General features: G+C 51.4%; 3 protein-coding genes across 10 annotated transcripts in view; 2 read left to right on the top strand and 1 right to left on the bottom strand.

The window, feature by feature from the left end:
- The first annotated feature begins 1678 nt into the window (after window positions 1-1678).
- DHRS13 (dehydrogenase/reductase 13) lies at window positions 1679-8413 on the top strand. 2 transcript variants are annotated; one of them, XM_084822748.1, is made up of 5 exons: window positions 1679-1850; window positions 3854-3972; window positions 5459-5582; window positions 5844-6155; window positions 7751-8413. In XM_084822748.1, exons 1-5 carry the CDS (start codon window positions 1721-1723, stop codon window positions 8011-8013), a joined length of 948 nt encoding a protein of 315 aa, XP_084678874.1. In that variant the 5' UTR covers window positions 1679-1720; the 3' UTR covers window positions 8014-8413. The 2 variants fall into 2 exon arrangements, with proteins under 2 accessions (XP_084678874.1, XP_084678872.1); XM_084822746.1 differs by lacking the exon at window positions 1679-1850 and adding an exon at window positions 2142-2749.
- A 3551-nt stretch (window positions 8414-11964) lies between these two features.
- Window positions 11965-14283, bottom strand: LOC146334810 (uncharacterized). 2 transcript variants are annotated; one of them, XM_084822756.1, is made up of 2 exons: window positions 13398-14107; window positions 11965-12381 (listed from the first exon to the last, which is right to left on the bottom strand). In XM_084822756.1, the coding sequence occupies exon 1, from the start codon at window positions 14022-14024 to the stop codon at window positions 13446-13448; it is 579 nt and encodes a 192-aa protein (XP_084678882.1). In that variant the 5' UTR covers window positions 14025-14107; the 3' UTR covers window positions 11965-12381; window positions 13398-13445. The 2 variants fall into 2 exon arrangements, with proteins under 2 accessions (XP_084678882.1, XP_084678881.1); XM_084822755.1 differs by lacking the exon at window positions 11965-12381 and adding an exon at window positions 12419-12869 and having other exon boundaries at window positions 13398-14283.
- Window positions 13814-15151, top strand: part of FLOT2 (flotillin 2) — a 33614-nt gene continuing 32276 nt past the window's right edge. For all 6 annotated transcript variants that reach the window (XM_084822754.1, XM_084822749.1, XM_084822752.1 and 3 more), the window contains exon 1: window positions 13814-13930. In XM_084822754.1, coding sequence (XP_084678880.1) covers window positions 13882-13930 — 49 coding nt within the window. In that variant the 5' untranslated portion in view covers window positions 13814-13881. The remainder of the gene's footprint in view (window positions 13931-15151) is intronic.

The following is a 15151-nucleotide window of genomic DNA, read 5'->3' as shown; positions in this document are numbered from 1 at the left end:
AGGAAGGCCTGGCGTGCTGTGGTCCATGGGGTCACGAAGGGTTGGACATGACTTAATGACTGAACAACATAATGCAGTCAATCAGTAATCTCATAGAGGTATTTAAATATATGTATGTATGTATAGAAATGTATTAAATAACAGTACAACTTGGAGTCATCCAGTGAAACTTGTTGGCACTTGTTGAGACCCGGGATGGCCCGAAGAAACATCTCCAAACGTTTCTGGAACTCACTGGCACAAGACAGGGTGAGGATGGCCAGCAGTTGGAGTGAGGCTGCAATCACAGCCACACTTGCCTGGAAGTAAGTCCCACTGCACTCAGCAGGGCGTACTTCTGGGTAGACATGCAAAGGATTGCAGTGTGCTTGCCTTTTAAAGGGCATTAGACAAAAGCATGGAGGAAGAAAGAGGAGAAGTCTCTTGGTGGCAGCCCTGGACCTCTGGTTCATTTCTGGGTTGGATGATGTCTCGGGTAGGGATGTCTGGGTTTTGTTAAATATGTTCCATTTGTGTTTTGCAGATTGTCAGATGTCTTTCATTCTGCCATCTGCTCCTTGACTGAATCGGATTTTTTTTTTTTTACCAGAATTTCGTCCTACTTGTGCTAATGCACATTAGTGATAATGCGCATTTACACAAATGTGATATGCACTTTATTTGATGCGAATTAGTGCAAATCGGCCCCCGCCGCGCGAAAAACCAGTCCGCGTGTCCGCGTGACTCAGGGGAAACCAGTCCGCTGCGGAATCCAAAGGCTGACTTGCTAGAAATCCAGGCTGTTCTGAATCCGCTGCGAATTTCAACGGATCCCTCGTCTCCGGCACAGGCAGCGTGCACGGACTGTTCACGCAACGGCCGCTGGATGGCAGCGCCGCACTCGGGTCGCTCGCCCCAGAAGCCGCCTTCCTCAGCTTGCCCCTCCCGCCAGCGCGAGGCGTTGGACAGCGATTCCCGTCGCTCCCGGGCAGCGAGTATGGGCGCTGTGATCCCGCGCCGAGTTAAGAACCGCCGTTTGTGCCTTTATCCTGCTGCTGGCTTTGACTTCGTTTGCTGCTGCTGCAAGGCCGTTATTGGCGCGGCGGGTTGTGCGCTGCGCTGCGCTGCCCCGCCCAGCCTTCGCTCCCCGGGCCTTTCGCGCCTCGGCGCCTCCCGCGGAACCTCGGTTATTCGGAGGCTCCTCCCACGCGTCTGGAGCCTGAAAAGCCGTTCCACAACTCCCAGCAGTCCCCAGCCAGTCACGTGGCTGGCTGGAGACTGCTGGGGGCTGTAGGGCTTTGCCTACACATGCATAGGATCGCAGGACTTTTTTTTTGCCTACACATGCCTAGGATTGCAGGGTGTGCTTTTTTCTATCTAAGCACGTATAGGATTGCGCCCTAAACAAGCCCTCTCCCAAAGGAGCTTTACCCTAAGCCGGCGCCCTCCAGATGTGTTGTGCTACAACTCCCAGAGTCTGGCTGGGGGATGCTGGGAGCTGAAGTCCAACTCATCTGGAGAGCACCAGGCTGGGGGAAGGCCGCCCCCGGGGTGGGAGTCGGGGTTCGCTCGCCTGCGCGCCCGCGGGAGCGGCGGCGCGGCGGCCAGGCTGGAGGAGGCGGCGCAGCTGGGCTCAGCCTGGGCATCCGCCTCTTCCCCCTCCGGCGCGGTCCAGGGCGGCGGCGGCGGCGGCGAGCCCGGGCGCGCGCGCGGCGCGGGCTCGGCAGCCGCTGGGCGCGCCATGGCGGCGGAGGCGCTGGCGGGCGCGGCGCTGCTGCTGGGCCTCTACGTCCTGCTCTACTACAACGTCCTCAGAGGCGCCAGGTGCAGGAACGAGACCAGCCTCCGGGGCAAGACGGTGCTCCTCACGGGTGAGCGGGGCAGAGGCCCGCCTGGAGGCGCGGCTTGGCGCGCCTCTCTGCGCCCCGGCCCGGCCCGGCCCGGCGCAAGGGCCCATGCGGAAGGTGCCGCCGCCGCCGGCGCCCCTTTCACCACCGCGGCCCGCGACTTGCGCCGCGTGCGTCGTCCCACGATGGGATGGGCGGAAAGCAGCTCGCCAGATGTCCGGGACGTCAGCTCCCAGAAGCCCCTGCCGGGATGGCCGATGGTCAGGGACGCTGGGAGCGCGAGTCCCACCATCGGGGGCTCGACCCCCCGCGCCGCAGGGCAGCGCATTTGTCGCGCTGAGCCACTGGAGCTGCCTTGCCCGCGCTCCTGCCTCCAGCTCTTCCGGACTACAGCGCCCAGATGCGGGGAGCGGACGGCCCGCACATCTGGAGAGCGCCGGCGTGGGGGGGCCCGGAGGAGGGGGGCAGCCGGGTGGGGAGGGGGGCTGGCGCTGCGCGAGCGGGCGCAAAGGCCACTGAGCAGCGGGCGAGCAGGCGGGCGGGGCAAGCGCGCCGGGCGCCGGGAGTCACGGCGGTGCCGCGGGCGAGCGAGTCCGAACGGCCGAGCTGCGCGTGCTCAGAGCGCTGGGGCTCGCGATCGGGCTGGCGGCGGGCGCATTTTTCTTGCTCCGGCGGGACTGCCGCGGGCGTGGGGCGGCGTGGGGCGGCGGCGGGCGGGGAGAAGTGCGAGTCCTGCTTCACAGCGGAAGCGCTGCGCGCGACCGCCGCGAGGCCGCGAAGTCCAGGGTCGGACAGCAACTGGCTGTGCCACTGGTCTGGGCCAAGCCGGGCCCCCACGCCAGCCGCGAGCTCCCCGTGGCGCGTGGGGCTGCTGCTTTGGCTATCCAAGCCGTGGCGCGCCCCGCCGGAGATCGAGGGAACAGGTGAGAGAGAGTCGGCTACGGATGCTGAGCAAGGGGGGCCCGCTCGTCTGCCCCGAAGCATAACTAAAACAATGAAACGCCTTGACCGTATGTGTACGGAAAGGATGCCGCCACTTTGTAAAAGCAATCAGAGGGAGCGTTTGAGTTCGGATTCCCAGATCTGAGGCTGGAGACAGCGCCCCACCCCCGGAGGGGGGAATCCGTCCCCCCTCCCCAACTTTGCAGCCAGCGTGGAAAGAACCGTGCTGGCTGCACTCCAAGGTCAGGAACAGGCCGGGGGTGGGGGGGCATTTTGGTGGGAGGGCAGAGGAGGAGGCTGGAGGGACCAGGACATGAGCTCTCCTGGGGACTCTCCAGCCTCCCCCCCCCATTCCCTGGAAATGCTTTCGCTAGATGGGCAGAACAGCCTGTCTAGCAAAAATGTGGGATGGCAAAGATCGGCTCCGCTGCTCCTCCCACCCTCCATAGGATGAGCATAAGCCTCTGGGTTCAGGGGCTTGCGATCATCACAATGGGATCGTGCCCTAAGTATCTTCCACTTGTTGTAACATAGGGACATCCAAGCGATTCCTGGAATTTCTGCATGCAGAGCAACTGTTTTATCACTCAGTTACAGCTCTTCTCCGTAGGAGCCTAACATGAATTGTAGCACAGCCTTTTGCTGCTTTCATTGTGTTTTTATTAGTTATTGCAAACCACCCTCAGATTTTTTGTGGAAAGTGTTCTACATAAGGGGTGCATAACCTTTTTGGCCCCAAGGGTCACATGCAATGCTGGCTCAGGATTTGGGGTGCATGCGTGTGTTCACACATGCACACGCATACACACACACACATATATATATATATACATGCATGTGCACACACACAGATCAATCTGTATGAGGATTTCTGGGGGAGTGGAGAGTGCAGACCACAGGGAATTTGGCAGCAATGTGGGGCCACAGGTTGTGCACCCCTGTTCTAAATGAATGAATGCTGTGAGGCACACAGATAATTGTGCCCTACAGGCAGGCAAACACTTTTGGAAGCGAAGGGACAGCTCTTGCGCACACTTCGGAGGCTGGGCTGCTCTAAGTCAACCCTATCGCTGGCCTTTTCCCAGGCGGAAACACAGGGATTGGGAAGGCAACAGCACTAGAACTGGCCCGGAGAGGAGCCCGTGTCATCCTGGCTTGCCGCAACAAAGTGGCAGGAGAAACGGCTGTCTATGACATCAGGAGGGTGAGTGGCCACAGTCTGTCTGTCTTCCTCGCAATGGTACTACGTAATATGGCTTTTCCCAGCCTGGTGACCTCCAGATGTGTTAGCCTAATTTCAGTCCAATGCATCTGGAACCCTCCAGATTAGAACCAGCTTAGGGAAGGCTGGGCTACTTCATTCTTTCTCAACAGTTGGTCCTCTAATCTTCGCCACAAGAGAAGTGTGTGCTCCACCTTGTATGTGGGTTTCTCATCCTCAGTGGCAGCACAGAGGTAGGATAACATAGAACAAGTGACTTGAGAATGTTGTCCCATACTTGCAGAAGGAATCGGTGACAGCCACCATAGTGCATGAATTTGCAGATAACCTGTCTCCCTTTCAGCCTGGATCAGCCTTCCCCAACCTGGTGCTTCTCCAGATGTTCAACTCCCGTTAGCCCCAGCCAGCATAGCCAATGGCCAGGAAACCTGGGAGTTGTAGTCCAAAACATCTGGTTGGAGAAAGCCAGTTTAGCGTCTTAGTGAGACATTGACTGTCTGATGTTTCACCATCTGCTCCTAGCTTAGTCCCTCCCCGTCTGGGCAATTGGAACATTTTCACCTTCATTCCCTAGGGATGATTCAGCCCGAACCAGATGCTTCCCAGTCCCTGCCGGCCTTCCCCTTACTTTAAAAGCTGCCTTGCTACCTTTTATATGTTAAGTGCCAGCAGTCCGATTCCATTTTGGTTCAAGTGGAGCCCGTCCCTCTTGTACAGACCCAGCTTGTTCCCAATGTTCCCAGTGCCTCACAAATCTGAACCCCTCCTGAACCTGCTTGTGGGTTTCCCACAGGCAGCTGGTTGGTTGCTGTGTGAACTGAACGCTGGACGAGATGGCTCCTTGGTCTATCCAGCAGGGCTCTTCTTATGTCCTTACTGTCTTAGCAAAAGTACCTGTGAGTGACCTAGAATGCCATTGCTGAATCCTGAAAATGGCACCAAGCAGTGCCTCCTCCTGCCAAGGGGCAACTCTCCTGTCTACTTGGGTAACTAGAAAGGATGGCCAGTCTCCTTGGGACTTGCTTTTTAGTCTGTTTTGATCAGCTGGTGCTCAGAGTATAGGAACTCTGCCACCTTTCCTGCTGTGGCTCCCATGTTCCAGAATAGTATTGTAGAGTATTTATTTATTTCTATACCATCCAATAGCCAAAGCTCTCTGGGTGGTTCATAAAAATTAAAACCACAGAGTGCAGCATAAAACAATATAAAATATGAAAGCTTAAAACCACAATGTAGCAGTACAACCAAAATAAAACCTAGCAGCAATGCAGAGATTTAAAATACAGATTTAAAACACCAGAGCTAAAAGATAACGCATTGCAATAATCCAGACGAGAAGTTATTGGAGCATAGATAACTGAAGCTAGGCTATCTCTGTCCAGATAAGGGCGTAGTTGGTATATCAGCCTGATAAAAAGTGCCCCGTACATTAAGCATTTCCCATTTTTTCCTTTGTTTCTACCCTCAGGAAAGTGGGAACAATGAGGTTCTCTTCATGAGTGTGGACCTGGCTAGCTTGAATTCGGTGCGAGCTTTTGCAGATGCTTTCCTGAGATCAGAGCCCCGCCTCGACATTCTCATCAACAATGCAGGTGTGAGCACAGTCCCGGGGTGGTGACTGATGTTACTGGCAGGTGGTTTTTCCTGCCAAATGAAGAACACAGATAGATAAGCATATGCGGAAGAAGACTTTAGGGAACCCTCTCAGGGATGGTTGAAAAAGGCGGGGGGCCACGGATTCCAAGTATGACTCTTTATTCCTTGGGGGGGTCACGGTTTGGGATGTTCCTTGAGACAAGAAAGTTCTGTGGGTTCCATTGTGATGGTTTAATATGGCTTATTTTTCCTGGCAGGCGTTGCCTACGGAGGCAGAAGTGAGGACGGTTTCAATTTGGCATTCCAGGTGAATCACTTGGGTCATTTCCTTCTGACTCACCTTCTCTTGGATCAGCTGAAGCGCTGTGCACCTAGCCGTGTGGTGGTGGTCGCTTCCAACGCACATCGATCAGGGAAGATTGACTTCCAGAACATCCACAAACCGGTGGAGGGGCATTTGCCATCATTCCAGTCCTACTGCAACAGCAAACTGGCTAATATCCTGTATACCCGAGAATTGGCCAACAGACTGGAAGGGACCAATGTTACCTGTTACGTGCTTCATCCAGGTGGGTATGGGGCTCCACTTTCCCCAACCTGGCACTCTGCAGATGTGTTGGACTACAGTTCCCATAGACCCCCAGCTAGCGCAGTGGTAGAGCCCCTGCTGGGAAAACTTCTATCTGAAACCCTGGAGAGCCACTACCAGTCAATGTCAACAGTTCTGGGCTTGATGGACCCATGGTATGACTCAGTATAAGGCAGCTTCCAATGTTCCTCATGCTATCAGCATCTGGTCTCTCTCTTTCTCATTTCTCATTTCTACATGTGGGTATCTAACCTTGCTTCCAAATTCAAGTTTTGGACTAATTTCTGTTGCCTTTCCACTCACCTTTCAGGGCCGGGGTGGACTGTAATAAGACAAGATAGAACACACAATGTGGAGGAAGTGGAGACAGAGAGATTTATTTTTCTCCCTCTGACATAATACCAAAACTTGGAATCATGTAATGGCACTGACTGGAGGGTGATTCAGGAGAGATAAAAAGCAGTACTTCTACTTCTTCTTAGCGCATCACTCATTTATGGAATTTGCTGCCACGTGATGTGATGGCCACTAGCCTATATGTCTGTCTGTAAGGGTTGGACAAAGCCATGGAGTCCAAGTACCATTTCTGGGGAGAAACAGCAAGATAGGGCCATTGACTTGTGGGCCTTTCAGGGTCATCTGTTTGACCACTGTGGAAAGCAGGATGTTAGAATAGATGGACCATTGGTCTGATGTAGCAGGACTGGGGGCAGGCCGTGGCTCAACAGCAGAGCCCCTGCTTTGCATGCAAAGGTCCCAGGTTTAATCTTTGGCATCTCCAGGTGGGGCTGGGAAAGAATTCTGCCTGAAACCCTGGAAAGCTTCTGCCAGTCAAAGTCTACAATAAGGCAGTTTCTTATGTTCCTAATCAGGAACTAAGAAGCACACTGATTCGATAACTTCTACTAGTAAATTTCATGCAGGGTTATTAAATGTTGGAGGGAGCCATCCTATGGCCCCTAGGCAAGGGAGGGTGGAGCTGGAGATCGCCCCCAGCCACCATGGAAGGAACTGCGCTGCCTGCTCCTCAAGGTTGGAGAAGCAACCTCAGAAAGGGGGGAAAGGGGGTGTTTCAGTGGGCAGGGAGGGGAGGAGACTGGAGAGGTCCAGATATGAGCTACCCTGAGGCCCTTCCAGCCTCCTTCCCTTCCCCTCCGAAGCCCGTCTTGTGAAAAATGTAGGGTGGAAGGACAGGAAGGTGAAGACCACCTCCACTGCTCCTCCCACCCTGCATTGGATGATGAGAAGCCTCCAAGTGCAGGAGTATCTGATCACTGAGGGCACAGTCCTAAGAGATGTATAATATTAGAATCTAGGGCTGGTTGAAAAAAAGTTGGGATAGGCAACCATACGTATCTGGTAATTTAAAGGAAATGTGGTAGCTGAAAAACAACAGGTAGTGAACAACTGCTTTCATCTTCATTGTTGGCCAAAGTTCAGTTGACCTGGGTCAAAGGTTTTGCTGGAGATCTAGTACCCCGAAGTTAATTTGGGACGGGGCTACAGCACAGTGCTGAAGGTCCCAGGTTTAGCCATTTGGTTCTAACAACACCTGTTGCTTCCTTTTGCTTTTAGGAGTTGTTAATTCTGAACTCTTTCGCAACTCACCCATTTGGCTCAAGCCTCTTTTAGTCCCCATCGCCTGGCTCTTCTTCCGAGACCCAAGAGGTGGAGCTCAGACCTCTGTGTACTGCGCCACCCAGGAAGGCATCGAGATGTTCAGCGGGCGCTATTTTGCTAACTGCCAGCTGCGGGAGCCCAGGCCCCACGCCCGTGATGACGCTGTTGCCAGGAAGCTTTGGGAAGTCAGCGAGAAGATGCTCAGACTAGCTGCTTAGGCTGTTCTGTATTTGGAAACAGGGATGCATCAACTCAGAACAGCAGTGTGGCGATTTGAGAGGGGAACATCATTATATCCATAGAATTGAAAGAAGAGTTTGGGTGAAATATTGGCATCAAACTACAGGGTTCCTCAGGAGAAAAACACACAGTACTGACAAAATGCTTCTTATTCATAAGAACCAGATTTGGGCACTTTTGAATGATGTCTGAGAAACACAGAGCATGGCTGGTTTAGAGGTGATATCCTTGGGGGTTTCCACTAGATGCATTAAGATTTCTCTTGTCATCGGAAAGTTCTGAGGTCTTCTGGGTTCTGCGAGTAGTTTCCTCCCTTCTTGCTCTGATTTACCTGCCAGAGATTTCTGTGAAACGTTTTCTAATAAAATGTAGAGAGTTTTTGGCCTCTTTCTTCCAGCCCTGCCCTTTTCCTAAATTATCCTTAGAAGAAATTCTCTTATTTCCAGCTACTGTGCTGGGAAACAGGTTCAGAAATGCATGTTTCAGAAGGTGCTGCTGTGTTGACTAGGCACATAGGAAGAAGCTCCCTATATTAACCAGGTCAGACTGTTTTGTTCAATTAGCCCAGTGCTGTACTCTTTCCGTGGCCTCAGGCTGAGAAGGGTCTTTCCCAGCACCCGTTTCCTGATCCTGTTTTAACTGGAGATGTGGGGGGATTGAACCTGGGATCTTCTGCATGCCCAACAGAGGCTCCACTGCTGAGCTGCAGCCCCTCCCTTTGAAGAGCAAAGACAGATGGCCAGGCTTGGTCAAAATGTAGGCTAGGCACCTCCTGGCACTTCTAGACACCAACATGGCACACCCATATTTCTCTTTTCCTAATGAGGGCTCTGAGGCCCATGTTCTTACGGCTTGTTTCACAGAAGCATGGAGTTGGAAGGGGCCATCTGGGCAGGAACCCAGTTTCAAGCATCCCTGGCAGGTGGCTGTCCAGTCTCTGCTTGAATACCTCCAGGGACGGAGAGACCACCACCTCCCTGGGCAGCTGATTCCATTGCTGGGCAGCTCTGACTGTGAGGAGGTTTTTCCTGATGTTCAGCTGAAAGCCTGAAAGCTTCCTGTAATTTAAGCCCATTGTTTCATGTCCTACCGTCTTGGATGATAGAGAACAGGCTGTGGCCCTCTTCTGTGTGACACCCCGTTAGGTACTTGAAAAGTGCAGTCATCTCCCCCCTCGAGAAGATAGAAGGCTAAACATACCCAGTTCCTTCATTCTTTCCTTGTAGGACTTAGTTTCTAGCCTGAGCACCTCTGCTGCCCTTCTCTGAACTCATTCCCATTTATCTGAATCTTGCTTAAAGTGTGGTGGTGTACAGAACTGGACACAGTATTTGAGGTAAGGTTTGAGCAGTGCAGAGAAGAGTGGAACTATCACTTCCTATGGAAACTATACTTCTATTGATGCATCAATTTGGTTAAGTCCCTGCCTTGAGCTGTCGAGTGTAGACATCTGATACAAGGAAAGTTTGGCCTCTTGAATAAATCTTTCAGGTGTGTCTGATGTAAACCCCACCTCAATGTATTAGCTCTGGAAGAGGAAACATGCAACAACAAGCCTTTTGTGTAAGATGTTTCTTGCCAAGCCTTCAACGTGTTAAGTTGGAGAGCTCATCTGTGTAGCAAATTAAAAGTTGTGAGCTGCTGCAGTATATAACTTGTAGGCACGTTGCAGGCAAATAAACCCAGCAGCTAATGCTCCGGGAATGTGCTTGGCTTGCCCTGATCCTGCCTAGCACCTGGTTTTTCACTCTCCTGCACATCCCAATCTGAGATCCTAGGCCTGGTCCTGACTTTTCCCTTGACTGGGAGGCAAAGAGGAAGCTACATCAAAGGACAGAAGACAGGCCAAGGCCCAGAGAGCCATGCTATCAGTCCAGTATGGGGGTAATCTAGAAACAAAGACCCTTGAGGAGAAGCTGAGGTCAAACACCAGGCAGTCCAAAAGCAGGCACAGATCAACAGCAACGTCACTACACAAAGCCAAAGTCAAACAGTGTACCAGCTCTGGTTCCAGGAGCCAGGTGGTAGCTAGGATCTGGAGGTCAGTAGCACAGGAGGGCAGTAGGGGTAAGAAACAGAATCGAGGAGCTGGTTGTTCAGTGGCTAACAGATCTCATCTGGGAGCTTATGGAGGTTGGTTTTCCAGACCCCACAAAGGGCCAGATGTTAACCAGCCTCCAACACTCCCTACGTTTGAGGAGCCCTTTGCTTCCGAGGAGGCTCTTGACTGCTGAGGAGCCTGGTTCTTGAGGCATGCACTCTGTCAATGGGTGGCACCTTCTATGTCAGCATTCCCTGAGATTGGGAAGTAGTTCGACACCCACCCACCTTCCTACGCCACAGGTGCGGTGGCTGCCACAGAGGAGTCTGCTCGTCCCCTTGTTTACCCCATTTCCATTTTCCTTTCCTTCCTCTTTGATCTCCCCTGTGTTGAATTTTAGATTCTAAGCTCCTTAAGGCAGGGAGTTGCCCTCTCACTCTTTGTGAAGCATGGATAGCACTATAGAAACAACAGCAGTAACACCCCATGCATGGAAAGCACCAGTCAATACACAATGATAGCTGGATTATCCTACAATAGGAAGGCAGCTGCCTTATACCAGGCCAGACTATTGTCCACCTCTCTCAAGCAGGTGCACTACTACTGAGTTATGGTCCCTCCCATGTCACCCGACCATGTGTGTATGCAAAAGAGACCACCACAGCACCTCTACCTGAACAAGTTGCTCTGTGGGTCCCTGTATGGCAGGGGTATGGAACTTCTTTCAACCCAAGGGCTGAATTCTATTTCAGAGAAGGTCTCGGGAGCCACATTCCAGCGGTGGGTGGGGTTGAGGGCAAAGGGGGGTGGGTCCAAAATGCCCAAAAAAGCACCATATTTTAGCTTAAAGCTCTTACTGGCAGTAACTAAGCCTTGAGAGAGGCATGTCAAGAGCCAGCGTGGTGTAGTGGCTAGAGTGTTGGACTAGGAGTTGGGAGATCCGGGTTCTAGTCCCCACTCAGCCATGGAAGCTCACTGGGTGACTTTGGGCCAGTCACAGACACTCAGCCCAACCCACCTCACAGGGTTGTTGTTGTGAGGATAAACTGGAGGATTGTGTAAGCCGCCTTGGGTTCCTTGAGGAGGAAAAAAGGCGGGATATAAATGTAATTAATTAATTAATGTCAACCTTTTGGAATGGGGAGGAAAACCTGCAGAAATGCTGGAGAACCACCAAACCATTAGTGGTTGGGGAAAGGGGATGAGGCCAGAGGAAGGGCGCTTGGGACTCCAGGAGGGCCAGATTTTGCCCCGGGCCTGAGCTTCTGCACTCCTGCTGTACAGGGAACCCAAAGATGCTCCCAGCAGACAATTCCAAGTTCTGCTGTAGGAACAGTGCCTCCTGGCAGACAATTATGCCCATAGCACTGCACTCAACATGGCTGTACCTGCTGAAGGCAACAAGCATTTTGCAGGGGTGTTTCTCAGATGCGCAAGAAAGAAGGAAACCACAAGAGCGAGTGGCAACATGATTTGCCCATTCGCTCAATGGCAAACGGGAGCCATAAGGGTTGTGGGAGCTGGACATGTAGCCTCCACAATGCATTGGGGAGTCCTGATAGCAACTATAATTTTAGACAGAAAAAGGGAGAGGCAACAGAAGCTAAAACCCAGACCCCCCCAGAAAAGTAACACCCTAGCCACCGAAAGAATAGCAGCTTATGATGGGTTCCTTGTAGTCTCCCAGCAGCCCTAGCCCTTGACATGATCCATGCCCACTTCCCATACGAACCCAGCCATATAGGTTAGTACCCTATGTGGGGCCGGTTTGGGGTCCCAGGAGTGCCAGACTTGGCCCCCCAGGCTGAAGTTCTGCACCCTGGCTTAGCAGAAGGGCTTTGCATACATGACGTTGATCACTGGCTACAGACTCCCATAGGATACGACTGTGGAACAAAAAATTATAATTAAACCGACTGGCACATGGACCAACCTTGCTCAGGTCTCTGCTTCATCTGTTCATATCCCAGGAAAGGTTTTTGCAGTCCTAACCACTGAGTTATGGGAGGAGCTGAATCGGGGAAGGCACTGTGGACTTTTCTGGCAGCATGCTTGGCCCTGGCACATGGGAAAGAATATGCCATGGCCATAATGTTCCTCCCACTGCTGTGCCTTTATTGCAGGGGACCCCAAGTTTTTTTGGGGGGGTCAATGGGTACATTTGGAATTTTGAGTGTGCTCTCTCAAAATGGCTACCACAGAATGGCTGCCATGGTGGGCATGGATGGTCGCAAATCACTCAGCTACAGCCATATGATTGTTGTTAGTCTAGGTGTGGCTTTATATCCTGCGATTGTAGATAAATCTGAAAATAATAACAAGCATGACCATCATCATCATCATTATAGTCTTTAAAAAAACCTATATTTTAATGTAATGATGTTTTAAGTGGTTGCCGTTATATTTTTATTCGCTCTCATTCAATTTTTAGATGGTTTTATATTGTTGGCTACGTTCCTTTTTTAATTCTAGATTTTACTGTTGCTAGTATATAAATGTAGCTAAATCAATAACATAAATAACGTAATTACAACAACATAAATGTATATTGTAACAATTATATTATTACAATAAGCATATTGTAATAATAACAACGATAACATAAATGTAGCTAAACCGAATTAAATATTATCAGCCTGTCAACATGAATCGCAGAGGAGATGCTGTCGTATTACAGGATAGATCAGTTGCAGTCATATCATTATGATGTCTTCAGATAACCTGTGACATGAAGGGGCATCTTCTGTCATGATAACCATCATCTCTCGATGGAAGAGCTGTCATATCACAACACTGCGAGATGACAATGATAATAACAGTAATACACCTTGTAGCTGATCGATAACGTGACAGCTCTTCTATATTATTGTTACATTGTTATTACTATGTTTTATGATACAGTATTAGTCTATTAGCTATCCAGGACACCTAGACTGGTGGGGATGAGGGAGAGGGCCTTCTCTGTGGTGGCCCCCACTCTGTGGAACTCCCTCCCTAGGGAACTCCGCCATGCCCCCTCTTTAATGAGCTTCCGTCGCGCATTAAAAACGCGGTTGTTCAGGCAGGCATTTGGGGTGGGTTAGGGTATTTTAGAAAATGTTTTTATTGTAGAATTTCATTGTTTTAAATTGTTTTATGGTGGGTTGTACATTGCCCAGAGTGGCTGGGTGACCAGTCAGGTGGGCGATTAATAAATTTAATAAATAAATAAATATTAATGCTACCGTAGTGACCGCTAAGAGGCCTTCCACGCGTAAAGGCGGCCTTCAAATCATTTTATATACATACACTGTAAATTAACCAAAACGCCGAGCTACTCACAAGAGGCGGCGCGTTTCCCTTTCTTCTGGATCCTCTTCGCAGCCCGGCTCACCCGCAGCGCAGCTCCGTCTGTTCATCGACGGCGGAAGCGCGGGCGGGCGGGCGGGCGCCGCGGGGCCCCTCTCCGCCGACGCTTGCCCGGGACCGCGCCCGCACTTCATGCCTCTGCGCGCGACGCTCCCTCCTCGCGCCGGGCCCCGCGCCCGCCTTCTCCCGCCTTCGACGTCCTCGCACCGCCTGTGCTGCCGCTGGCGCCGCATCGCCGGGCCCCCAGCGCGGCCTGAGGGGCCTCGCGCCGCGCGCCCAAGATGGCGGCCGGAGGCGAGCGGCGCCCCGCGCGGCGCTTCCCGCCCTTTCCCTCGGCCCGCGCGGCGGTGACGCGCTTCCCGCGGGCGGGGCCTGGGCGCGGCCGGGGCAGAGGATCCGGGGCGCGAGGGGAGGGGGGCTGCGCGCGAGGCGGGGCGCAGGCCGGGTCGTCGACGCCATGGGCAACTGCCACACGGTGGGGCCCAACGAGGCGCTCGTCGTGTCAGGTGAGGGGAGGGGAGGGGAGGGGAGGGGGGGACGGACGGAGACCCCGGGGAGACCCCGGGGAGACCCCGCCGCCTGCCAGGATTTGCGTCGCATCTGCCTCAGCGCCCCCCCCGCCCCCCGTGTTCTTCTTCTCGGCTTGGGGGAGCCTCGGGGTGTATCTGTTTCCTCCCTTCCGTGTGTGTGTGTATTTATATCAATAATATATATAGCATGAGTGCTTCCCCTTACAAAATAATAGTAATAGTACAAGTAATCATTAACGCAGTTCGTATAAATACGCACGCTGTGCCTGTCTGCGTTGCACACTGCTGCCTAAATCGCTGTATGAGCGCGGGGACGCTGGAAGTACGACAGTTCCGTGTGTGTGTGTCTCCCTCTAACTGCGGATGCACGCGGACGTGTCGGCGTTTCTCATATGTGTGTTTAAATGTGTACTCAGTGTATAGCGTGAATGTATATATAATATAGTGTGTAGCTCTGAACGTTTAGCTCTAAAAATAATTTTAAATTCTCTGTTATTAGGCTAACTTTCTTATAGCGTGTATATATTTATGCACACACATAGTGCTTAGGTTCTCTTTATGAGCTTGACAATACTAAAATTCCATACATGTATGAGCCTCTTACTCTGTGTGTGTATGTGTATACATATGTGTGTGTGTGTGTGTGTATATATATATATATATATATAATAGTGCCTAGTTTCTCTTTATAATAAAATTCCAAATGGGTGTGAAAGTTTTTCTTACTATAGCGTATGTGTTTCTCATATATGTGTTTATATAGCTGTTTAGTGTATGTGTATATATAGTGTGTGTGTTTGTGTATGTTAGTGTGTGTGTATACACACACACACACAGACACACACACATAGTGCCTAGATCTTCTCTATGAGCTTGAAACACTAAAATGCCATATATGTGTGAGCCTCTTACTATCTATACGTGTGTGTGTAGTATGGAGCCTAGTTCCTCTTTATAGCAAAATTCCAAACGTGTGTATGAGTTCCTCTTACTATACAGATATAGTGTAGTGCCTAGTTCCTCCCTATGGGCTTAAAAGTAGTATTAATAAAATAGTTCCTCTCTGCATGTATATTTATATCTATCTGTGTGTATTATATCACACGCACATACATGATACCTGTCTATATTGTGTAGTGCCTAGCTTCTGTAAAAGGGCATAAAAACACTATTAATAATATTTTATTAACATTTATA

This window comes from Heloderma suspectum, chromosome 16, assembly GCF_057233095.1.
Source record: "Heloderma suspectum isolate Gila_16-S chromosome 16, 16-S_ref, whole genome shotgun sequence".
In the NCBI taxonomy this organism is placed as follows: Eukaryota; Metazoa; Chordata; class Lepidosauria; order Squamata; family Helodermatidae; genus Heloderma; species Heloderma suspectum.
The sequence above is the reverse complement of the archived record's forward strand: the minus strand, read 5'-3'. Positions and strand labels throughout refer to the sequence as shown.